A 24,489-nucleotide genomic window follows, 5' to 3' on the forward strand; every position below is an offset into this window, starting at 1 on the left:
ATGGATGGGTGAATGGTTGGATGGATGGATGGGTGGATGGATGAGTGGATGGGTGCATGGGTACCTGGGTGCATGGGTGGATGGATGCGCTGGCTTGTGTATTTCTTTCTTTCTGTCCATCTTTGCCCATCTTGCAGTAGGTACTAGCTTTAGTTTGTTGGATAAAGGATTCCTTGGTGTTTCAGCTCTCCCTCCCCACTCAGTCTGGGCCTCCCTGGGGCTTCAGCCGCTGCCCCCCCAATCCTGGGACGGTGGGGCAGGAAGGAGACGAGCTCTCCCATTACTTTGCTTCCCCACCCCCTCTAGGAAGCAGCCGCAGAGCCCCAAAGCCCCCGCCCCCCAGCCGCCCCCCATCCTCAAAGTCTTCAACCGGCCCATCCTCTTTGACATCGTGTCCCGAGGCTCCACCGCTGACCTGGACGGGCTGCTGCCCTTCCTGCTGACCCACAAGAAGCGCCTGACTGACGAGGAGTTCCGGGGTGAGCCACCCAGGCTGTCATAGCCGCTGGGCCAGCCAGGGGTTGGGGGGAGACCTGGCGTTGGGGGACTCCTTTCCCCTCAGCATCTTCCCTTGGGTCAGTGGACTGCATTGCCCTGGAAGAGCACTGGACAGGGAGTCTGGTCCTGAGTGTCCTTCACCACTCTACTTAACCTCTCTGGGCCTTGGCCACCTCAGCTTATTCATTCATTCCTCCAGCCCTTATTTATGAAAAGGTCAGTGAAGTAGGCAAGCAGAGGCCACCTACCTGGGTTCGGATCCCACCTCCACCACTTAAGGGATGGGTGGCCTCTCTGGACCTCAGTTTGCTCATCTGTAAACTGGGGATAATAACAGCATAGTCCCGGCCTCTGAGGAGAGATCATCCCGGGAAGCGCTGAGTACAGACGGCCGAGGACCTGGAGATCTTGCTCCCTCTGAGGAGGAGTCTGGAGGGCTGGGAAGGGGATCAGGCCTGGGATCTGGCTTCTACTTCTTGGGGTCTTCCCAGCCCCCCAGCTTTAGGGCATCCTGGCTTTAGGCCTCCCCTCCCTGGGCTGAAGCCCCAGCCCAGAGATCTCACCCTTCAGCCTCATCCAGGCTCAGAATACCCGCTCCAGGGCACCAGCACCCTCTGCTGCCCAGGCCTGACCCGTAAATTGAGCAAGGTGGCCTGTGAGCTCCTCCAGCCAAAGCAGCCACCTACTGTGTGCTGGGCACGTGATCCCACACACCGTATACAATGTCAGGAATGGTGGCACCTGCTACGGAGAAGGGCCTGTCTCAGGGAGGCCGGCCACAGTGGGTCTACAGCTGGGATCTGGGGCAGCTTGAGGGAGGTCGCGAGAGGCCATTTCTTGAAACTTCCGTTACTTTAAATGAAGTATCCAAACAGGGTGGCCAGATCCGTGGTAGCCCGTCCACATACACCTTTACTTACCTGATTCTTGACACTGAAACCATACAATGCAGTGTCATTGTGTCTGTCAGGAGAAATTACTGGATTCATAAAAAATATCTACTCCTGGTGCCTGGCCAGATGATGGGGCCTTATTTCAGGGGCACAAACTTAGAGTTGCCGGGGGACGGGGCTCCTCTGTGTCCCCAGAGTATTAACTCAGTGACAGCCCGAATAATCTCATTTGGACAGAACCCGCATTTAAGCCCCGGCCAAAGGGCCCCTCCTGGTCCGCCAAGTACTCTAGGCAAAAGCGGGGACCCTCGAGGCGGAGCGAATCCCACGACCTGGGCGACGGCGCCTGCGACTTCAGCAGGCAGAGCAGCGCCGGGCCGGGCTCGTCCAGGCTTCCGGCTTCCCCGCGTTCAGGGTGGAGTGGGGGCTCTTAGCCCAGTCCGGAGCCCCCAGACGAGTGTGTGTCTGTGCATGAGTGTGGGTGGGGGACGCTGAGATAGGCTTGGGAGGCGGGTCCCTGAAATTGTAGATGGTAGTGTGTGTGTAGTGGAGATTGACCGTGAAACTGGGGGTGCCCTTCTAAGGCCCTGGACCTAAGCCAGGTCCCACAGCCTGGACCCGCCCCTGCATGTTTTTCTGGCTAGAGGCTCATGAGCTCATATGATTCTGCAGAACCCCCACGCCCAACACACACACACGCCCGGCAAAGTTTCACAGCCTCCTTTAGGCGATTGTCAATGGTGGGGCCCCCCTGGCCCCAACAGCACTCTGCCCTGGGCAGGACCACGTCGCCACCTGGTGGTCAGGCCCTGGAACTGCGTGTCCCGCCCCATCCCTGGGAAGAGGCCACTCCTGGCATCTCATCCCAGGACCCCAGCTGGCAGCGCCCCGCCCCGGGGTAGCCCGTGTGTCAGGGTGGGGAAGCCCAAAGCCAGGATCTAGTTCCACTTTGGGTTACCTGTGGCTCGGGATTACCTAGGACGCCCCATTTGTCTCTTCATTGAATGTTTATTAACTCAGCAAATGGTTATTGGGCACGTACCAAGTGTCAGGCACTGTGCTCGGCGGGGGAAGAACCATGGTGAGCGAGGCAGACATGACCCTGTCCCAGGAGACTGGCTTTGATGAAGCGACCACAGAAATAGGCACGCAGTTATAAACTGCGATGGGTGTCAGTAAGAGACTGTATCACAGGATTTGACCGGGTCAGGGAAGATCTGGGGGAGCTTCCTGGAGGAGGTGACACTTGCGCTGAGTCTGAATGAGTTGCAGTTAACCAGGGGCAAAAAGGAGGGAGGGGTGTTTCAGATCGTTCCAGCAGCTATGTGGAAAGTGGATGAAGGAAGGCCAGGGAGGCTGGGGGGAAACGAGGGAGGTGTCTTGGGCACGTGAGAGGGACGGTGGGCTGGGCCGGGGTGGTGGCGGCAGAGATGGAGAGCTATAGAGGGACTGGGGGAAGAGGAAGAAAAATCGATGGGGCGTGATGGAGGTGCATGTGGGGCAGAAGACAGGACAAGGAGAGAAGGGTGACACCAAGGCTTTTGGCTGGATGGGGACACTGTCCTCTGAAAAGGGGACATACGCAGGCTGGGGCGGGTTTGGGAGGGAAAAGGTGATGACGTCTGCGTGGAAGTTGCAAGTTGCCTGACGATAGAAAACAACGAGTGAAACTGACAGGCGCCACCTCCAGGCTAGAGCTGAGCGTGCGTGTGTCTTGGCCAGCACTGGGACAGCGCCCCCTGCTGGCCCCATGCAAACGGGGACCTGGAGTCAGTTATTCATTCAAAAAATAGTGACCTGGTGTCGCCTCTGGGCTGGGACCGGGTGTGCGGCGGGAAACAGGCGCACGAGGCTTGTCCGGGCAGCCCCATTCCCGGCGGGGCTGGGACTGGGATTCTGGTCTCCTCCCGTCTTCTCCCCTCATCCCTGGCGTCCAGGGAGACAGCTCCGTCCCCCCCCCCGCCATGGACTAATAACCACAACAGTAGTATTTGTCGAGGACTCCTGGCTTCCTGGCAGTGGGCTGTCAACAAACAATCGATCAGCTCATTGATTTCCCTTCGCAGCCTCAATTTAGCCAGAAAGGAGACTAAGCCGAGAAAGGGTCGCACAGCTGCGGGGGGCAGAGCCAGGATTCGAACCCCAAGGTGCTTGGCTCAGAGAGGGCCGCTCAGCCCACAGCTGTGTCTCCCACCCTCTGGCCGTTCCCGAGCCCCCTTCATGATTCTGCCTGGTGCCCGATTCACTCGTGTCATTGACTTACTCTTTTGAGATGTAAATCAACTCATGCAACCATAAAAACTAATACAAGAGAAAGAAAATTGCAAAGGGACATTAGCAAGCGAGAGGCGTCAGCGGCCCACTAGGCCGCATGGAGACTTCAGGAGAGAGATCTCCAAGCGGATGAAACTTTCGCTGTTATTATTGCTGTGTCCCTGGAACCTCCGCGGTCCTCTCCTGCCCCCCGCCGAGGTGATTTCCCACGCACTGGGGCAGGCAGTCCGCGCTCTGGGGAAGGCCGCACCCCTGTTCCCCCTCTGGGGGCACTAGTGTAAATGCCTCATGGGAAAAGTATTCTGCGTTCTGACAGGTGGGCAAACGCTGCCTAGCGTGTCTTGCTTTTAGAGGTTCACAGCCCCTGTTAGCATATTAAAGGCTCTGAGAAGTCCTGTAGTAAAGAAATACGATCGGTTTTGTTTATTCCAGCATTCCTACCATTTATTTGATTACACAGCCCTTTTAAAAATTCTTCCCAAATATGATTAATTTTTTTTTTTTTTAAGACAGCATCTCACTCTGTTGCCCGGGCTAGAGTGCCGTGGCGTCAGCCTAGCTCACAGCAACCTCAAACTCCTGGGCTCAAGCGATCCTCCTGCCTCAACCTCCCGAGTAGCTGGGACTACAGGCATGCGCCACCGTGCCCGGCTAATTTTTTCCATTTTTAATTGTTTGGTCAATTTCTTTCTATTTTTAGTAGACACGGGGTCTCGCTCTTGCTCAGACTGGTCTCGAACTCCTGAGCTCAAGCAATCCTCCCGCCTCGGCCTCCCCAGAGTGCTAGGATTACAGGCATGAGCCACCGCACCCAGCCCCAAATGTGATTCATTAAATAATTAATTAACCAATCTGTAGGCCGTGGCCTCCCACATTTCAAATCACTTTTACCCGCCTGGGTTTATTTGACCTTGTCAGCACCACAGGAGGCAGATAGAGTGGCCCACTATGTCCCCGCTGGACAGTCAGGGAAACAGGCTCAGAGAGGAGGTGTGATAACTCAGGGCTGGATCCGGGACCTCTGACACCCTGCCCAGTGTTCTGTGCCCCAGTGCCCAGCGGTTCCGGGCCACAGGCCGGAGCACCGCCTCATCCTACATGTCTGTCCCCCCAGAGCCATCCACGGGGAAGACCTGCCTGCCCAAGGCCCTGCTAAACCTGAGCAACGGCCGCAACGACACCATCCCTGTGCTCCTGGACATCGCCGAGCGCACTGGCAACATGCGCGAGTTCATCAACTCGCCCTTCCGCGACATCTACTATCGAGGTGGGTGCCCCGGCCAGCGGGGGTGACGCAGGGGTTGGCGGTGGAGGTACTGTCCTTGCTTATCTGACCCCTGAGAGTTTTGGTCTGCGCCTCCCATGCCAGCATGTGCCCAGGGATTGGTCATTGAATGAATGAATGGACAGACGGATGAAGGAACAACTACCCCTTCCAACTTCGGTCTGAGTTTCAGAATCAAAGATTCCAAGATTCCGAGATTCAGTGAGCCTAGTGATCCCTGAACTTGGGACTCTGGCCCTAAGAGCTGTGGTGCTGGGTGCTCTAAGGGTCTACAATGATGATGAGTCCATCGGCCGCTAAGAGGCAAAGGCGACAGGGGTGTAAGCTTCCCGGTTCCGGATTCTGAGATTCTATAAATCAAAGTTGACCTTTCAGATTCCTGGATATTAAAATTAAAGTTGGCTGGGCGCAGTGGCTCCCGCCACTAATCTCAGCACTTTGGGAGGCTGAGGGGGGAGGATCGCTTGAGGCCAGGAGTTTGAGACTAGCCTGGGCAACATAGCAAGACCCCGTCTCCAAAAAAAAAAATTTAAAAATTAGCCAGACGTGTTGGTGCACACCTGTAGTCCCAGCTACTCAGAAGGCTGAGGCAGAAGGATTGCTTGAACCCAGGAGTTCAAGGTTGCAGTGAGCTATGATGATGCCACTGCACTCCAGCCTGGGCAATGCAGTGAGACCCTGTCTCAAAAGAAAAAAAAAAAAGATTAAAAATCCATGATTTTTGTATCCCGAGTCCACCTTCCCCCGCCCCCAAGCAAGCCCTGCCAGAGCCCCGGGTGACTCCCAGCCCCGCCCCAGGTCAGACCGCCCTGCACATTGCCATTGAGCGCCGCTGCAAGCATTACGTGGAGCTGCTCGTGGCCCAGGGAGCCGACGTCCACGCCCAGGCCCGTGGGCGCTTCTTCCAGCCCAAGGATGAGGGAGGCTACTTCTACTTCGGTGAGGAGGGGCCGGGTGGGGGCTGAAGCACCCAGGGGAGGAGCTTGGGGGTGGGAGACCCGGGGCACAGGTTGGTGTCGGCAGCCCTGACGGCTCCCCAACACCCAGAGCCACACTGCATGTCGGTCTCGCCTCTGGGGTGTAAGTGCCGCAGGGAGAGCGTGGAGTTGGGACCTGGGTTCGAATCCTCGCTCCGCTACTTCTCAGCCACGTGACCTCCCCTCCCTGAGCCTCCGCTTCCCCATCGGTACGTGGGGATCGTGAGAGCCCCTCGGGCTGTGACGGGGTGACCCGCCTGGCACCTGCTCTCTGCGTCCATCAGTCCGACATATATTGGGACCAGCAGTCGGGTCACTGGGCCCAAGTCCCATCACCGCCATGTGGCCACAGTGGGACCAATGAAATACTTTGAGTTTCACCCCCTGCTTAATTAAAGGCACACATTCTGTGGGGCTCAGGGACGAAGTCGCACAAAGAGTTCCACCATCACGTGTGTCCCGACCCTCACAGCCTCCCAACCGCAGGGCCCTGTCCCCAAATAGCCACACCCTTCTCCCCAGCATCACCCGCAGAAATGCGCAGCCACCGCGCCATGTGTTCACATCGACTCTTGGTGCCGTGTCCGTCGTCACCGTGCGTGTCCCTTGAGCACCTGCAGGCAGAGTCCCCCCCCCCCGTCCCTGTCACTGACCTCCCCACCATGCCCCCTGGCCCACAGGCGAGCTGCCCCTGTCGCTGGCCGCCTGCACCAACCAGCCCCACATCGTCAACTACCTGACGGAGAACCCCCACAAGAAGGCAGACATGCGGCGGCAAGACTCGCGCGGCAACACGGTGCTGCACGCGCTGGTGGCCATCGCCGACAACACCCGCGAGAACACCAAGTTCGTCACCAAGATGTATGACCTCCTGCTGCTCAAGTGCGCCCGCCTCTTCCCCGACAGCAACCTGGAAGCCGTGCTCAACAACGATGGCCTCTCACCCCTCATGATGGCCGCCAAGACGGGCAAGATTGGGGTAAGTGTGGGGCTAGGGGTGCACACCCGATCCACTCACTCTCATTCCTCTACACACACACGCGCGCGCACACACACACACACACACACACACACACACACACACATGAGGGGCTGCTGGTGGTATTCGTTATTATTCATTTGTGCACTCACCTCCCATCATGCCAATCCAGCTCAAGAACCTGCTGTGGCTCCCTAGTATCCAGCCAAACTACTCAACTTCATCCCCGAGCCTCTCACCTCATCCCACCCTAGTGAGATTCACCACTCCATCCCCTCCAGGAAGGTTAAGCCATTGATAGAAAACTGAGTCTCAAAGCTCAAGCCAGCCCCTAACTGGCTGAGCGACGTTGCACCAGTTCCTTCCCCTCTCTGGGCCTAGGGAAGGGTTTCTCAACCTGAGCACGACTGGTGTTTTGGACTGGCTGGCTCTTTGTGGTGGGGGCTGTCCCGTGTACTGTAGGACGTTGAGCTGCACCCCTGGCCTCTACTCACTGGCTGCCAGCGGCACCTCCCTACACACAGATGTCTCCAGACATTGCCAGATTGTCCTCTCGGGGGCACCGTTGCCCTGATCGAGAGCCCAGCCTGGAGCACCCTAGAGTCGGGAGCACCTGTCCGACCCCTGACTCTGCGCATTTGCAGCTTGTGACCTTGGGCATCTCACCCTACCTTTCTGTGCCTCAATTTCCTGGCCTTAAATGGGATAATAATAGTGCCCTCTCGTATAGTGTTGTGATAGTTTAGTGATCCACATAAAGTTCTTAATAAAGAACGCAGCATAGGTAGTAAGTGCTCAATTAAGTGGTAGGGATTTTTACTCTATTAAAATATAGCAAAAGTAGCTGGGTGCAGTGGCTTGAGCCTGTATTCCCAGCGACTTGGAAGGCTGAGGCGGGAGGATCACTTGAGGCCAGGAGTTCAAGACCAGCCTCGGTGATATAGCGACACCCTGTCTCTAAAGAAATAAAAAACAAAATAAAATAAAATACAGCAAAAGTTACTAAAATTACAATTATACCAGGGTCCTGAGGCATTGCCAAAGGCCTGGGTTTAAATTCTGACTTTGCCCTCCTTAAACCGCGTGACCCGGGGCAATTCTCACCACTCCGTGCTCAGCTTCCCTGTGTAGGAGCCAAAGATCGCAGGCGTGGGGATGGGAAGGACTGCATGTGATCATTTGTGTTATAATTCACGGGTTATTAAGATGGATGCATGGCTGTTTGATCTACACAAAGAGGATATTCATTATGATTAAGATGTCGAAGGCTCGCCAGGTTCAGCCTGGCTCCAGCTGACTGGGTGTGTGGCTTCTGGAACACCCTTCATTTCTCTGAGCCTCCATCTGTAAACCAAGATGGTGAGAACATGGATTAAACACAATGACATGAAGAAAGGGTTCAGCAAATAGTACATGCTCAATAAACCTCCCTTCCATCCTGTTCTCTCTGGAGGCCCCATTTGATGAGCTGTGCCCAGCCCCTGGGGTCCCTCCCTGGGTCCCCTGACCCTCCCTTCTTCCCGTACAGGTCTTTCAGCACATCATCCGGCGGGAGGTGACAGACGAGGACACGCGGCACCTGTCCCGCAAGTTCAAGGACTGGGCCTACGGGCCAGTGTATTCCTCGCTCTACGACCTCTCCTCCCTGGACACGTGTGGGGAAGAGGCCTCCGTGCTGGAAATCCTGGTGTATAATAGCAAGATCGAGGTGGGCGCTGCTGCAGGGGACGGGGGTGGGGAAGAAGGGAGCAGGTTTGGAGCCCTGGACCCAGGTCAGAGAGCCCAGGACTCTGGGGCCCAGAACGGTGGGTCTGTTAGCTGAGTGCCAACTAAGTGCCCAGGGCAGCACATGGCACGTGGGGAGATGAGCAAAGCTTGTGGGAAGACGGACTTCAACAGGCAGGTAGAACTGGGCTGGCATCCTGGCTCTGAAACTTACTTGCTGTGTGACTCAGGACAAGTGACTCCACCTCTCTGGATCTCAGCTTCCTCATTTGTAACCTCGGTTAACGATCGTGCACATCCCATAGGTTTGTTGGGAGGAGCAAATGAGTTAGTTTTAGAACAGCCTGGCGCAGAGTAAACATCCTGTGTCAGCCACTGTCAATAGTGGTCATTATATGAAGTTTTGAAAGCCCGTTTTTTTCCCCAGTTAGCAGTATTTTGTGAACATCGTTCTGCACCATTAAATATTTTTCCACAGTATCACTGCTGCGTGTACATGTACCACGTGTGCTAACAAACCACTCCTCTATGATTTGGCTTTGTTCTGCCTTTAACTATCAGGAATAACACTACAGTCGCATCTTTGCGGCTACATTGTTGCACAAATCCTGATTGTGAAGAAACTCAAGTCACTAGGGGGACAGGATGCCGTACAAATGGGGCAGATACGGGGGTGACTGCTGACAGGCGGTTTCCGTTCCAGCCCTGCCCTGCGGCTTACTGTCTCTGTGCACTTGACTCCCTTGCAGACCTCATTCTGTCATCTTTGAAATTAGCGACCAACTTGAGTTAGACCAAGGGTGGCAGGAGGTTTAGCATCTCAGGAGCAAACTGACCGGGTTGGTGGTATCTACCCGGAAACTCTATGAGCTCTACTGTGCAGGCCTCGATTAGTGATGTCTGCTCTGGGTGGATTGGAGAAATGGGGTCAGTGCGGTCATTTATCATCTTTGGGCTAAATTTCCTGATCCTTCTCCATGAATCAGAACTTCTGAGGATGGAGCCCAGGGATTGATATTTTTAGCAAGCTACATAGGTGATTTTGCTGCCAGCAGCTTGGTCCCATCCACAGACATGGAATTTGGGAGCCATGAGAATAATTTTTTTTTTTTTGGAGACAGGGTCTTGCTCTGTCACCTGGGCTAGAGCACCATGGCGTCAGCCTAGCTCACAGCAACCTCAAACTCCTGGGCTCAAGGGATCCTCCTGCCTCAGCCTCCTGAGTAGCCAGGACTATAGGCATGTGCCACCATGCTTGGCTAATTTTTTCTATTTTTAGTAGAGACAGGGTCTCACTCTAGCTCAGGCTGGTCTTGAACTCCTGACCTCAAGCCATCCTCCTACCTTGGTCTCCCAGAGTGCTAAGATTATAGGCATGAGCCACCATGCCTGGCCAGAATAAATGTTTTTAAGGGGCTTTCTGATTCTCGGTTCTGTGATGCTAGCATAGGGTAGAAGGGTAAGTTGAGGCAGAATTAGGCAGAGACTCCAGTGCTGAGCCCAGGGGTTTGGGGTTGATTCTCAATATCCATCCAGTTCCCTGTGGATCCTTAGTGCAGCTGGAGAGTGGGTTAGGAGAGAACGCGCTCTCGGGGAGGAGGAGGGGAAGGCGTGCTGGAGTCAGCCTGTCGGATCCCCCACCTTGAGGAGGGGGCCCCCACCACTGTGCGTCTTGCAGAACCGCCACGAGATGCTGGCTGTGGAGCCCATCAATGAACTCCTGCGGGACAAGTGGCGCAAGTTCGGGGCCGTGTCCTTCTACATCAACGTGGTCTCCTACCTGTGCGCCATGGTCATCTTCACCCTCACTGCCTACTACCAGCCGCTGGAGGGCACCGTGAGTGCCTGGGGCTGGGCAGGGGCTGGGGCGGGCTCTGGGCTGGACCACCCAGGACCGGGGTGCAACCATGTCCTCCTGGTTCTCCTGTGGGAGGGACTGGAGAAGGCTTAGGAATGGGTTGGGGAGGTGACCCCAACACCCACGGCTCAGAGCAGGAGGAGCCACCCACGGTGGCTCAGAGCAGGAGGAAGAGAGTGAAGGAGGAGGTGCCCCAGGATCCATATGGTCGGGGCGTGGGGGAACATCTGGATCTGGGGCCAGACATCGGGGGTGGGGTGAGGACCCGTGTGCCCTCTGTCCCCCAGCCGCCGTACCCTTACCGCACCACGGTGGACTACCTGAGGCTGGCTGGCGAGATCATCACACTCCTTACCGGGGTCCTTTTCTTCTTCACCAACGTGAGTGCCTGGCCCCCATGCCCCACCCTGCCTTCCCTCCTCCCTCTCCCTCTCCTCCCTCCCCCGGCTCGCCCTTCTCCCCTCCTTCCTCCTTTCATTCCCCCTTTCTTCTTCTATCTCCTCCTTCAGCCTCACACTCTCCTTCCCTGCTTTCGCCTCCCTTCCCAACAGAGAAGAGTCTCTGTGCCAGACTCTGCCTCCCTCTTTGCTGGCCCTTCCTCTGTCTCCTCCCTCCTCCCCTCTACCCTCCTGTGGGCCCACCCTTTCCACGTGCCTCCTCCCCTCTTCCAGATCAAAGACTTGTTCATGAAGAAATGTCCTGGCGTGAACTCTCTCTTCATCGATGGCTCCTTCCAGCTGCTCTAGTGAGTAGAGGCCCCTGGGTCAGCAGCTCCTGCATAAGGAAGGCAGGGTTGGGCTGGTAGGTCATCTAGATTTGGGGGCGAGGTCACTTTACGGGGCAGCTGGACAAACCCAAAGTCAGGACAAAGCCAAGGTCAAGCAGTGGGGTCTTCTGGTTAAAGAAATATTCTGGTTGCTAGAGAGTTAGCATATGCACCAGGGATAGAAGTAATTTTAACCTCTGCTACTGGGGATTGATTGCTAATGTCTGCCTGGAATGCCACATTAAGAATTTGGAGGCTGTGTCTATGTTTAGTGAGAAAGAGTGCTGTGATTGATTGATGATGTCTGCCTAGGGCACAGGAAGAGAGCATGTATATGTGTGCTACATCTTTTCCATTTCCTTTAGAGTTGGAGAACAATGAAATTCACTTAGCCACAAAATCTCCACTCACTGCACAACACTAAATCTTTTTCTGGCAATTCCAAAGGGCATCACTTTGGGGTCTTGCAGGGCCTCAGGGCCATTGTACACACATTAATTGCCAGCTAATTAAACATTCTGGTTAACAGAATGCCAGAGAACCCCACTAATCCACTTTGTTTCTTTTCTGGGGGTCCAGAAGGCATTACGATGCCCTGTTACCCTGAAGGGCTTGGGGCATGTCTCCCCCTCCAGGGCCTCACTGTCCCCTCTCCCCTCTGGCCTCTCTGTGGTCTCTGTTGCCCTGTAGCTTCATCTACTCCGTGCTGGTGATCGTCTCTGCGGCCCTCTACCTGGCGGGGATCGAGGCCTACCTGGCCGTGATGGTCTTTGCCCTGGTCCTGGGCTGGATGAACGCCCTTTACTTCACCCGTGGGCTGAAGCTGACGGGGACCTACAGCATCATGATCCAGAAGGTACGGGCTGGGGGGACCCTCGGGACTTGCGTGTCCCCGGAGGGAGCCACACACACCATGTGCACACCTTCCGTGCCTGTAGAGCTGAGGACATGGGCTGTGTGAGGCAGGGGGCGTACATCGGGGAGGGACCATGGTGGAACTGGAATGCAAGTTTGGGGTGGAGGAGTGGGGAAGGCAGCAAACCACGTGTCTGTCACCTCTTTGCCTCCTAATCCCACTGGCGTCTTTAGATCCTCTTCAAAGACCTCTTCCGCTTCCTGCTCGTCTACTTGCTCTTCATGATCGGCTACGCTTCAGGTGAGCTCTGGGTGCCCGGGGCGCCTGGCGGGGTGGGGTGCAGGGACTGGAACAGTAGCCATTACGCATCGAGGACCACAAGCTGCGCTGTTGAGTTCCCACCGTGTGCCAGGCACCGGGCTACGGACTTTCCCTCCCTGCCTCCTGTAACCCTCCCGCAAGCCTGTGAGCCAAGTGCCTCTACTGTCCCCTTCCCTAGATAAGGAAACTGAGTCTTAGAAAGGTTAATTAACTTGCTCAAGTTCAAAAGCTAGTAAATGGTAAAACTGGCATATTTAGCTATCGTTGCAAAAGAAGCCGCCCAAAACTTAGTGGCTTAAAACACTGTTTATTATTTGCTCTCGAGTCTCCAGGTCAGCTAGGTGGTTGTGCTGACCTGGGCAGGTTGGAATGATCTCGGTGGGCTCCTGTGTCTGTGGTCAGCTGCCGGGTTGGCTGCCGGCTGCCTGGTCTAGCTACGACGGCCTCGGCTGGGCTCTCTTCCACGTGGTCACTCATCCTCCAGCCGGCCAGCTTGGGCTTGTGCACATGGAGGTCTTAGGGCTCCAAGAACGTGAGTGGCATGAGGCATCACTGCTGCCTTACTCTGCTGGCTAAAGCAAGTCACGAGGCCCTAATTCAGAGGATGGGACTCCACTTTTTGATGGGAAAAGCCTCAAAGCCACATTGAAGGGGTGTGGATACACAGAGCGATGAAACTTGATAATTAATCGACCAGCCCAGGTCTTTTCTTAAAGCCCAATATTGGCTCCCTGTGACATGCTTTCTCCATAATGTCATGATGGCATTTGGGGACCTCAATGGCCTAGGCCAGGGGGGAAGGACCTGGGGCTGGGAAAACTGACCAAGCCATTGGGCTGGTCCCCAAGGGGTGGGTGATGTGACATCAAAGCCCAGCATCCAAAGGGGAGTGGCCAGCTCACGTTGGACCAGGTCACATTCACATCTGAGCAGGTTCATCTGGGGACCAGCCTGGCAGTAGGAATCTGGTGGTGGTGATGTTTTCACCCACGATGGTGGCTGTGGCCAATCCCTGTGTGGATTATTTGGGGGAAGCAGAACTGTGACCTTGGCTGGGGAGATAGGGACAGGGTACAGCTTTTCCCTCCCAGGAGTAGGCTGGAAAAAGTAAACAGAGTGTCAAACATTCAACCAAAGTTTGGGATTTGGGTCAGGAGCCTAGCCCTCCTGCAATCCTAATTATAGAAGGATCCCGGCTCTGAGGCTTACAGAACATAAGCAGGGCAAATGTGCTGCTGTTCCTCACTTTGGTGCCCATGGCAGACATTGCTAGTGGATCACAGAACTATTCTTATGATGAGTCTGAACGAAGCCTCAGAATCCTTCTCAACACAGTGTTTCAGCAGCCACTGCACAATTGAGTAGCATCAGCACGTGAGTTGAAACCTGCTTACTCTAATCTCTGGGTAAAGGCATTTTGACATTCTGCACCCCACTGACTGAAGGGGCCAAGACTCCTCATGCTCCCTGCCCTGCCTGGTTTAGGGAAAGGTTGTTGCTGCAGAACTGGGTTGAGCAGAACTCCGAAGCTTCGTGTGGGCTTCATAGGCAAGGACGAGCACCATGATCAGTTTGAGATGCCTGGACGGGGAGAGGGTGCTTAGAGAACACAGCTTTGGGGACAGTCAGGACCAGTGCCTGGTTTCGGCCGCCACCCTTCCTCTCTGGGTTGGTGTGGCCTGGGAGACAGGAGCACAAGAGAGAGCCTGGCCCTGGGCATGCTGACATTCCGGCGCCCCAGGACCCCTGAGAATGAGGCCACGCTAGAGCTTCTCAGCCTTGACGTGTCGACGTGAGGGACCAGATAACGTGTTGCTGTGGGCGCTGTCCTGAGCATCGTAGGGTGTTCAGCATCAGCCCTGGCCTCCACCCCTAGTTGTGACAACCAAACATGTCGCCTCCAGACGTTGCCAGATGTCCCCTCGGGGGAGAATCGTCCCTAGTTGGAAACTGCTGGACTAGATCCTGAAAACTTCTTCCTTATCAGTGAGAGTTTGTGGAAAGAGCAAAGGCTTCGGAATCAGTAGGACCTGGGGCCGGCTCTTGGTTTGGGTGACCGTGGGCCAGCGCTCTCCCCTCGCCAGGCCTCAGCTTTCCCCTCCGTCAAATGGGAGCGCCGCGCCCCCCTCTCAGCCTGCGTCCTCCCACTCAGCCACTCAGCCACCCCCGTCCCTCCCGCAGCCCTGGTGTCCCTGCTGAACCCGTGTGCCAACATGAAGGTGTGCAACGAGGACCAGACCAACTGCACGGTGCCCACGTACCCCTCGTGCCGTGACAGCGAGACCTTCAGCACCTTCCTGCTGGACCTCTTCAAGCTGACCATCGGCATAGGCGACCTGGAGATGCTGAGCAGCACCAAGTACCCCGTGGTCTTCATCGTGCTGCTCGTCACCTACATCATCCTCACCTTCGTGCTGCTCCTCAACATGCTCATCGCGCTCATGGGGGAGACGGTGGGCCAGGTGTCCAAGGAGAGCAAGCACATCTGGAAGCTGCAGGTGAGGCCCCAGGGCCCCCTGGCCCCTCCCTGCCAGCCACCCTCGGGCCTTCCAAGGTTGGGGAGCGGGGAAGACACCTCGCCCAACTGGCTTCCCCGGCTTTCCTGCCTGGGCAAGCCGCATCATCTCACTCCACCTCTATTTACCTGTCTGTAAAATGGGCATCGAAGGCTGCCGCCTAGTGAACTTCAAGGTGGCTTCTTGCCTGACCACCCACAGTGGTCTCAGATTCACCTGTGGTCCAGCTCACAGGACACAGCCTAGTCCGCCCAGCACGCCTGAGTGAGCTCTGTCGGCACAGGAAGTGCTCAGAGGGCATTGGCGTTTCTTTTTTGTTTTTCCTTGTTTTTTTCAGAAACAGGGTCTTGCTCTGTCACCTAGGCTGGAGTGCAGTGGCACAATCATAGCTCACTGTAACCTTGAACTCCTGGGCTCAAACGATCCTCCTGCCTCAGCCTCCCGAGTAGCTGGGACTACAGGCACGTGCCACCACGCCTGGCTAATTTACTTTTTGTAGAGATGGAGTCTGGCTCTTGCTCAGGCTGGGCTCGAACTCTGGGCCTCAAGCGATCCTCCCGCCTCGGCCTCCCAAAGTGCTAGGGTAACAGGCATGGGCCACTGCACCCAGCCGGCATCAGCATTTCAACAGGGGCCCCACGCTGAGCCCAGGGGCAGCCTCTGTGTCCTGCCACGGCTCCAGAGACGAGGCTGGTGGGGGTACGGGCCACTCCAGCGCAGGGAGATGTCAGCATTCTCACAGGGGCTTTTGCCTGAGAACATGCTGGGTCACAGAGGAGAAGCTGACGTGGTGGGGGAGCTGCCGCCTTTGCTCCCAGAAGGTTTCCATGCAGTCCCAGGAAGCAGAGCCCTCGGGGCCACGGCCGCCTGCCCGCGCTCCCAGGCCAGGCGCCGTTCTCAGTAAACGGGACCGTGCATGGCCTGGGAGCGCAGCACCGCATTGGCCTTGACTCGGTACGTTTCAAGGCAACAGCACAGTGAGAAAGAAACCCAAGGTCATCCACCCAGGACTGGGCCAGAGGGAAACGGCTCAGGCCTGCTTTTAACCTTTACACCTACTGCCTGCTTCCCTGGGCCTCAGTTTCCCCCCGGGCATAACTCACAAGATGCAAACTGGGCAGCCTGTGGACTGGATTCAACCAGCCACGGTTTATTTTTCCTGGTCCACCATATTTTTAAAGAGTTTAACGCACAATTTAGAAATGAAGAGATTCCACATAAAAAGCCAGACTTCTGGCCTTTCTTGAGAAGTTGGAAGCCCCGGCAGTGCAGGGCCCCTTCCTGGCAGCGCTCGGGTGGGGTGGGAGGCGGCTGCCCCATCATGGGGCCATTTGCTCCCTGGCTCACCCCACACCCCACCGCTCCCCAGTGACCTGACCCTGAGTGGCAACTGCTGTGTGTGTGTCACGGGGCCGTGGCCTTTCTGCATCTCGTCCTGCCTCGTCTGTTTGTTTTCCTGCCTGCCCACCTCTGCGTCTTTGAGTTTATAAACCCCATTCCTAGGGGCAGTAGGAGCTGGAGAGCCTAGTTCTCTGGCCCCCCACCGGCCCGTCACCTCGTTTCTGCCATTAGGGAAGTAGGTGCGGGCTGGGGAGGCTCACCGATGTCCCCTCCCGGCCCTCCCTCCCTGCAGTGGGCCACCACCATCCTGGACATTGAGCGCTCCTTCCCCGTGTTCCTGAGGAAGGCCTTCCGTTCCGGGGAGATGGTCACCGTGGGCAAGAGCTCGGACGGCACTCCGGACCGCAGGTGGTGCTTCAGGTGAGGCCAGCTGGGCAGGGCAGACCTGTCCCCGTCGGGTCAGGGGCTCTTGTTGCTCACATGTTTTCTACCCATTGTGATTTCCGGAGCCGCCGAGGCCCCAGTCGGCCCGACCGGAGTTCAGTTCCACTGGGCGGTCTTAGGCAAGTGGGTTCACCTCTCAGGCTCAGCTTCTCCCCCGGTGCAATGGAGAAAACACGAGCACCCGCTTCTGGGCCTGCCGTGCGGGTCAGACGGGGCCGCACCTGAGAAGCGCTCGGCCACTGGGTTGCCGCCGGCTCCTCTGCGCCTTGCACAGGGGAAGCCCAGCCTTGGAGGCAAAGCTCATCTCAGAGCCTCACCCTCTGTTGAGCAAACAATGGGGTGGGCTCCAGCGCCTTGGCTGACATGGGGAAACTGAGGAACCAGCAGCTTCCAGGGCGTGGGACCTTACCCAGCTCGAATGCAGAGTGACGCTGGGATGCATGGGGAACGCCAGCTTCTTAGGGGACCTGCTTGGTGATTCTTTGCTTTTGAGTTGAATCATTCTTTGTGAACTGGTTGCCAGCATAGAGTGTAAACAGAATGTTTGGGCTCAGGCCAAGTCCTCATCTGTGACATGGGGACAATAGTAGCACGCACCTCCTAGGCCAGCCAGCCAGTTCTATTCAGTTTGAATCCAAAGTTCAAATCCTGATTCTGTAACGTACCAGCTTAGTGACCTTGGAAAAACAGTTTGAGAAGCCTCACGTTCCTTGTCTGTAAAATGGGAATAACAAGGGTATCTTGCTAAGTCCTGACATATACCAATTGTTCAAAAAAAGGCTGCATGAAAATAACAAAAAATAATTTTAAAAAACAGAAATTATTATGGTTGGACACAGTGGCTCATGCTTGTAATCCCAGCACTCTGGGAGGCTGAGGCAGGAGGATTGCTGGAGGCCAGGAGTTCAAGACCAGCCGGGGTGGGCAACGTAGCAAAACCCTGTCTCTAAAGAAAATAAACAGATTAGCTGGGTGTGGCGGTAGACACCTGTAGTCTCAGCTACTTGGGAGGCTGAGGCAGGAGGATCGCTTGAGCCCAGGAGTTTGAGGCTGCAGTGAGCTATGATGACACGGCTGCAATTGCCTGGGCAACAGAGCGAGACCCTGTCTCAAAAAAAACAAAACAAAAAAAAAACAAACTAGTAATTTTTTTTTTTTTTTTTTGAGACACAGTCTCACTGTGTTGCCTGGGCTAGAGTGCCGTGGCGTCAGCCTAGTTCACAGCAACCTCAAACTCCTGGGCTCAAGCGATCCTACTGCCTCAGCCTCCCGAGTAGCTGGGACTACAGGCATGCACCACCATGCCAGGCTAATTTTTTCTATATATTTTTAGTTGTCCAATTAATTTCTTTCTATTTTTAGTAGAGACGGGGTCTCACTCTTGCTCAGGCTGGTCTCGAACTCCTGAGCTCAAACAATCCGCCTGCCTCGGCCTCCCAGAGAGCTAGGATTACAGGCGTGAGCCACCGCGCCCAGCCTAAACTAGTAATTATATTGAGCCAATTTGGCCCCAAAAGGCTACAACCTGATTTTATCAGGGTATCCCAATAATAAGAGGTAAAAGTGTCAAGAAGAAAGGTGTCCATCAATGAATGAATGGGTAAACAAAGTGTGGCCTATCCATGCGATGGAATATTACTTGGCCACAAAGAGGAATGAAGTTGTAATCCAGCTGTGACAGGGACAAAACTTGCAAACATTATGCCAGCGATAACAGACCACATATCGTATGATTCCACTTATGTTAAACGCCCAGAAGAGGCGAATCCATAGAAACAGAAAGCAGGTCAGGGGTTACCGGGGATGGCGGCAGGAGGGCGCGGGAGGTGGTGTTGCTTAACGGCTGCGGGATTTATATTTGGGGCAATGGAGGAGTTTGGGAGGTGGACAGTGGCGACGCCTGCGCCACACTGCGGTTGGGCTTAATGCCGCTGAGTCGCGCACTCGGAAATGATGACGGGCAGATTTTGTGTGCAGTTTGCCGTAGTATAAACAGTAGGAGGAGGGGGCGCTGGGCACGGGGGCAGGGGAGGCTGCCTCAGGGGGGGCCGGGGGGCGTCTCCGTGGGGCTCTGTGACCCTCTGCTCCGGCCCCGCCAGGGTGGACGAGGTGAACTGGTCGCACTGGAACCAGAACTTGGGCATCATTAACGAGGACCCCGGCAAGAGCGAGACCTACCAGTACTACGGCTTCTCGCACACCGTGGGCCGCCTCCGCAGGGGTGAGTGCAAGGACCGGCGGGGGGTCCCCCTTGTGGTGAGTTGGCTGTGAGCAGCCTCTCTGGGCCTCCACATGCACGTCTGTAGCACGGGCGGGGGGGATGGGCCAGCCCCTGAGTTGACTTCACAGCTCGTGCGTGCAGTGCCTGGGCCACCTCACCTCCGTGGCTTCCCCCTGGCCTGCCACACACCATGACAAGAAGTGGCCTGGGGCGGGAGGGAGGACGAGATCCTCGGCCATCCCCGTGGGGAGAAACTCCTGTTTTCCCGCCAAGCCATGAGCATGCAGCAGGGAGGACAGGGGCGCGCGGGGCGTCCTGACCCGGCTCCTCGCCTCCCTGAGTCCTGTGTGCTCCTAGGCAGGCCCCTAGACCTCTCTGAGCCCCAGTCTCCGCCTCTGTAAGAGGCGCTTAATCATAGCTCCCCCTTGAGATCACCACGCAGTGCACAGAACACAGTAGGCGCTCAATTTCTGTGCACTCTCTCCACCAACCCCGCCCTCCTCGGACGCCCTGGCCATGCAGACCGCTGGTCCTCGGTGGTGCCCCGCGTGGTGGAGCTGAGCAAGAGCTCGAGCCCCGACGAGGTGGTGGTGCCTCTCGACGACGTGGGGAGCCCCAGCTGCGACGGCCACCAGCGGAGTTGCCCCCCGAAGTGGAGGACTGACGACGCCCCGCTCTAGGGGCCGAGGGCGGGGCCCCGTCCCCTGTGCCTGCCCATCTCTGGTCCGTCCGCGTTTCAGCAGCTCCTCCCGGGCGTCCCCCTGCCCTGCTTTGAGCCCCAGAGGTGCGGGCCGGGCGGAGATGCCAGGGAGGCCCCAGGACCCCCTGGTCCCCAGGCTCCTGCCCCCAGCTCTGCCTCCCTGCCCTGGGGCCGGGGCTCCTGGCCGCCTGTCTCACTCCCATGGAGTCACGTAAGCCAAAGCCAGGGCCCGTGCCGCTGCGTCTCCGTTATTTATTTGCTCGCTCTCAGGACAGCGGCGTGACCCCGCCCGCAGCTAGACCCTGGCACGGGCCACAGGACTCGTTCCAAGTGCGCTGCCCTGCCAGGGCCCTGAGGGGCCGGGGCCCTCGGGCTGGGGCCACGCCGTCTGTGTGTTCTGTAGAGTGTCTGGCACTCGTCGGTGCTCAATAAATGTTCCTTCATTGCTGGTGGAGATGGTGGGGACCGCGGTGGGGAGGGAGGACGGTGACAGGGGGAGCTAGGAGTAGGAGTGTGGGGCAGGGCGGGGCCGGGGGAGCAGTCCTGAGCGGGTGGCACTTAGGCTGTTGGTCCGGGGATGGGTCGCGGGGGCGGTGATGGTGGTCGCGGCGGCACGAGGTGGGGGCGGCGGGCGCGGCCGTGGGGAGGCGCAGATGCGGGGAATGGGGCTTAGGGCAGTGCGGGTGTGGGCAATGACGCTGCTCAGGGGGTCGTGTTGATCGGAGGTTGTGCAGGGGTGACGCTGCCGCTGGGGGGAACGGCCCCGCTGGTGGGGGGCGCAGCGATGGGTGTGTGGCTGGGCGCTGGCTGTCAGCAGTGGGTGCTGGGTGGGCTCGAGGGTGGCCACTGCGAGGACCGCGGTGGCGGAGGGGTGTTGGCAGTGCTCGTGGAGCCGGGGTGGGTGGGACTCAAGGTGCGTGGGGCTGAGTGGTGGGGACAGGGCCTCCCGCCTGCCAGAGCTGAAGACAGACCCCTCCCTTCCCGGGGCAGCCTCCCGCCCTGGGTCACCCCCCACTGCGTATCAAGCCCCCGGCAGCTCCAGGCCTCCGGCATGAGGCGGGACCCCACAGACAGACCCCACTGTCTCCACCCAGAGCGCAGGCGTCTGCGACTGGCTGAGTTCCCCTCGGACTCCGCGGCCCCTGGGTCCTGGCTCGCGCTGGGGCCTTATGTCCTGCGGGGGCTTCGGTGGAGAAGGGCAGGGATCTCTCGGGGCAGCTGCGGCGGACACTGGCGCGGGCGGAGGGTCTGCAGGCCCAGCTTCGAACCTCTGCCCAGACCTTGGCAGTGGTGGTTTTGTTTGGGGTCATTGGTCGAGTCGCTTTACCTCTCTGGGCTCCAGTCTTCATCTGTCACAGGGTAGAACCAACGACAGGAGGGACATGAGTCTATTGAGCTCCACGAGAAGGAAGGGAGGACTCGCCAGGTTACCAGCGAAGCTGGCGGCGGGGGTCGGGGCGGGGGAGGGCGCCCAACCTCCCCAAGGACCCCTGCCGTCCCTCTCCCTCCTGCTGCCTTCCAGGCCAGACAGCCCAGGCTTTCCCGGGGCAACACACCTGCCCACTCCGACCCCATCCCCAGAGAGAGGGTCCTCGTCAGGGGTCCCCAGAACCATTCTGACTGGACAGATCGTGTCACATCCATCCCTGAGCCAACCCCTGTGGCCAGGCAGTGGATGCTCCGTGGCCGAGCCTCCCGGAACCCCAGGGAACCCCAGCGACAATGGCAGGCCAGCCCCTGGAGGCTGCACACAAGTAAGTGTCTGTCCCTCAGGTCAGCTTTGGGAAGGACCAGCCGTTGCGACTGGCGCTCTGAATCCGACCAGGGCAGAAGGTGTGGGGCCGCGAGAGGAGCACGCCTTTCCTTTCCTTCTACTCTGGTTGAGTGAAAACTCTCTTTCACTTAAGTTGCTGGTGTTGGGCTCTTCCCCCGGGTGAGTCAGAAGACAAGATGGCCACCTGGATCTTTCCTTGAAGGTAGGTGCTGGGGACGAAGAGAGGGCCCGTCTTGCCTTGGATGCTCTTCACTGACAGGGATAGTGAAGGGGCAAATGTGTAATGTGGAAGATCCTAGAAATCTCTGGATTTGGAGTCAAGAGAGCTGGGTTCTAGCCTTGCCTCAGGAACTCATCTTTTGGGTATTTGTGGGTACATCATACAAGCTCTGAGCCTCAGTTTTCCTCATCTGTAAAATGGGCACAGTATTTGTGACGATCAGGTGATTCCCTGGGCTTTTCAAAGAAGAAAGGAGTGTGGTTGCGGTGTTCATACACAGTTATGTGATTTGGGCAGCAAGTTACAGCAAATAAACTGGCCAAAAGAAAAAGGAATGTTTATTTTCTCAGAGAGCAGGATGTCCCAAGTTAGTACTGGATTTCAACCGTGTGTCAGGCACTCTGTGAAGCGGTGGCCGCCTGGGTGTGCTGGCGTTTTCCTCACACTGGCGCTCCTCAAGGACACAAGATGGCGCCCTCGATCTGAGCGCCATGTCCAGACTCAGCCTCATCTGGAGGAAGAGGGAAGATGGCTCTTGAGGGAGGAAGCCCTTCCCTTAAAGTCCCCCAACTGGCCTCCCTCCCCTCTTGTATTATTGGCCAGAATTGTGTCAGGCAGGACGCAGCGATTGGCTGAAAGGAGCAGATGGCCACGAGGAGGAAGGAAGTGACCCCAGCCAGGTCCGGGTTCTGTGAGAAAGAAGATGGAGGAATAGATGTCACCTAGGCAACCAGTAGCATCTGTTACAATCCTTTGCGCAGATGTCCACCCTCCACGTCAACGTTGTCACCAGGAATGCCTTTGGTTCATCTGGGGCCGTGAAGAGGTCACTTTTCTCTAGGGACCCGTGGGATGGGCCTGTCTACAAAAATCAAAACACCCTCCCAACTCGAAGGGACTCAATAACTTCTTGAAGTGTTTAATTTATTTAGTTTTAATTTTTTTATAATGAAATGATTTTGGCTACGAATTTTCCTATGAGTACAATTTTAGCCATGGAGTACATTTTTCAACTATGATTTTTCTGAATATCTGATGATTTGGGCATTAATTATCTGTGACTCAATAACCACTTGGGAGGATGTAAACATTTTCTCGAGTCGTTGAGAATTTCTGTTTGTTCCACTAAGATCTTACAGATGACCTGTCCCAGTGTTCTTCAAAGTACCGTGGGACATGTACTGGTGGTTCACATGACACATTAGACAGAGAATCACATAAAACAAATTCTCTTTTCAATTCTCTGTACTTCCTGATTATGTCCAGGTCTCAGTTTAGTGGCCTGTTCAGGATCGCACAGCCACCTGGTGAGTGCAGATTTGAAGCCATGTGTTGTGTGACTCCAATGACGACAAGCTACCCCCCGCCATGACTTCTTGCCATCTTCCTCATCCCAACTGCTCAGCTCTGCAGGGGGGCTTCCCTGTCCCTTTGAAGGAAGATACTTCTAATAAATGATAAAAATCCACTTGCATTCATTGAACCTTTCAGGCTTGATCTTACTGCTTCTACATGTCACCTGATTTACGCCTCATGGTGATCTATAGAGTTGGTACTCCCCCAACAGGCTGGGCACAGTGGCTCACGCCTGTAATCCTAGCACTCTGGGAGGCTGAGGCAGGAGGATTGCTTGAGGTCAGGAGTTTGAGACCAGCCTCAGCAAAAGCGAGACCCTGTCTCTATAAAAAATAGAAAAATTACCCAGGTGCTATGGCGCATGCCTGTAGTCCCAGCTACTTGGGAGGCTGAGGCAAGAGGATCACTTGAGCCCAGGAGTGTGAGGTTGCCGTGAGCTGGGATGACACCACTGTACTCTAGCCCGGGCAACAGAGCAAGACTCTGTCTCCAACCAAACAAACAAAAAACCCACTTCCCTAACCCCTGTATTAGTCATAGTATTCTAGTTGCATGGGACAGCAATTCTGAGTCCATATGGGTTCACATTACTGGAAAAAACCAGGCATGTCTAGCTTCAGGCATGGCTGGATCCAAGGGCTTGAAGGAAGCCATGAGGATTCAGTCTCTCTCTTTTGTGCCTACCTTTCACCTCTGCCTTTCTCTGTGGTGGCTTTGTTCTCAGGCGGGCTTTCCCGAGGTTCCTGGAAGCTGCAGGCTGACATCCTTCCAACTCAACAATCTTAGAGAAAGAAGTGTTTCTTGTCCCCATTGTCCCAGCGAAAGTCCCAGGACTGACTCTCACTGGACCAGCTTGGGTCATGTGTCCACACCTGAACCAACCTCTGTGTCCAGGGACACAGAATGCTCTCTGATTGATGAAACTTGAGTTATTTGGCCGACTCTAGAGCTAGGGATGGAGTTAGCTTTTCCCAGACCACAGGCAGTGTCCCTGAGAAAAGTTAGAATGTTGATACCTATGCTAGATTGTGACAATGGCCCTAAGTCCCCCCATTCCTATTTTTATCCATGCCTTTTGTGGTGCACCTTTGTGCACCATGGGCAAAGCATAATTTCTCACACCTGGGCTTGACCATGTGATCTGTTTTGACCAATGGGATGTTAGCAGACGTGCCCGGGCCCGCCCCTGGGAAGAGAACAAGGGACACATGGAGCAGAGGCGAGTTGCCCCAGGTCAGAGGAGCCCTGAAGATCCGTGAGAAATGAATGTTTTTGGATACCAGCGATTTTTTTTTTTTAAAGTGCAAGCAGCAATAGCCAATGGATGCAGACACTGAAAGAAAGAGCCAGGCCAAAATACTCAATGTCCGCTGTGTTCCATATCACAGATGAAGAAACTGAGGTTCAGAGAGGCGAAGACGCTTGCCCAGGGCACCAGGCTGGTAAGTGATGGAGCTGGGATTTGAACCCAGGCGTTCTGCCCTC

At 56.2% G+C, this 24,489-nt stretch overlaps 1 protein-coding gene across 5 annotated transcripts in view; it reads left to right on the forward strand.

The window, feature by feature from the left end:
- TRPV4 (transient receptor potential cation channel, subfamily V, member 4) overlaps positions 1–19,873 on the forward strand; it is a 37,486-nt gene extending 17,613 nt beyond the window's left edge. Inside the window, exons 3-16 of one of the 5 annotated variants that reach the window (XM_012660421.1) lie at positions 307–479; positions 4,780–4,932; positions 5,749–5,889; positions 6,608–6,906; positions 8,435–8,614; positions 10,310–10,468; positions 10,777–10,869; positions 11,161–11,234; positions 11,946–12,111; positions 12,345–12,411; positions 14,614–14,930; positions 16,582–16,709; positions 18,833–18,954; positions 19,477–19,873. In XM_012660421.1, the coding sequence (XP_012515875.1) occupies positions 307–479; positions 4,780–4,932; positions 5,749–5,889; positions 6,608–6,906; positions 8,435–8,614; positions 10,310–10,468; positions 10,777–10,869; positions 11,161–11,234; positions 11,946–12,111; positions 12,345–12,411; positions 14,614–14,930; positions 16,582–16,709; positions 18,833–18,954; positions 19,477–19,634 (2,230 nt within the window). In that variant the 3' untranslated portion in view covers positions 19,635–19,873. The remainder of the gene's footprint in view (positions 1–306; positions 480–4,779; positions 4,933–5,748; positions 5,890–6,607; positions 6,907–8,434; positions 8,615–10,309; positions 10,469–10,776; positions 10,870–11,160; positions 11,235–11,945; positions 12,112–12,344; positions 12,412–14,613; positions 14,931–16,581; positions 16,710–18,832; positions 18,955–19,476) is intronic. The other 4 variants (XM_012660422.1, XM_012660424.1, XM_012660423.1 and 1 more) reach the window with 4 other exon arrangements.
- Positions 19,874–24,489: the final 4,616 nt, after the last annotated feature.

Source organism: Propithecus coquereli, unplaced genomic scaffold, assembly GCF_000956105.1.
Source record: "Propithecus coquereli isolate 6110/MARCELLA unplaced genomic scaffold, Pcoq_1.0 Scaffold665, whole genome shotgun sequence".
In the NCBI taxonomy this organism is placed as follows: domain Eukaryota; kingdom Metazoa; phylum Chordata; class Mammalia; order Primates; family Indriidae; genus Propithecus; species Propithecus coquereli.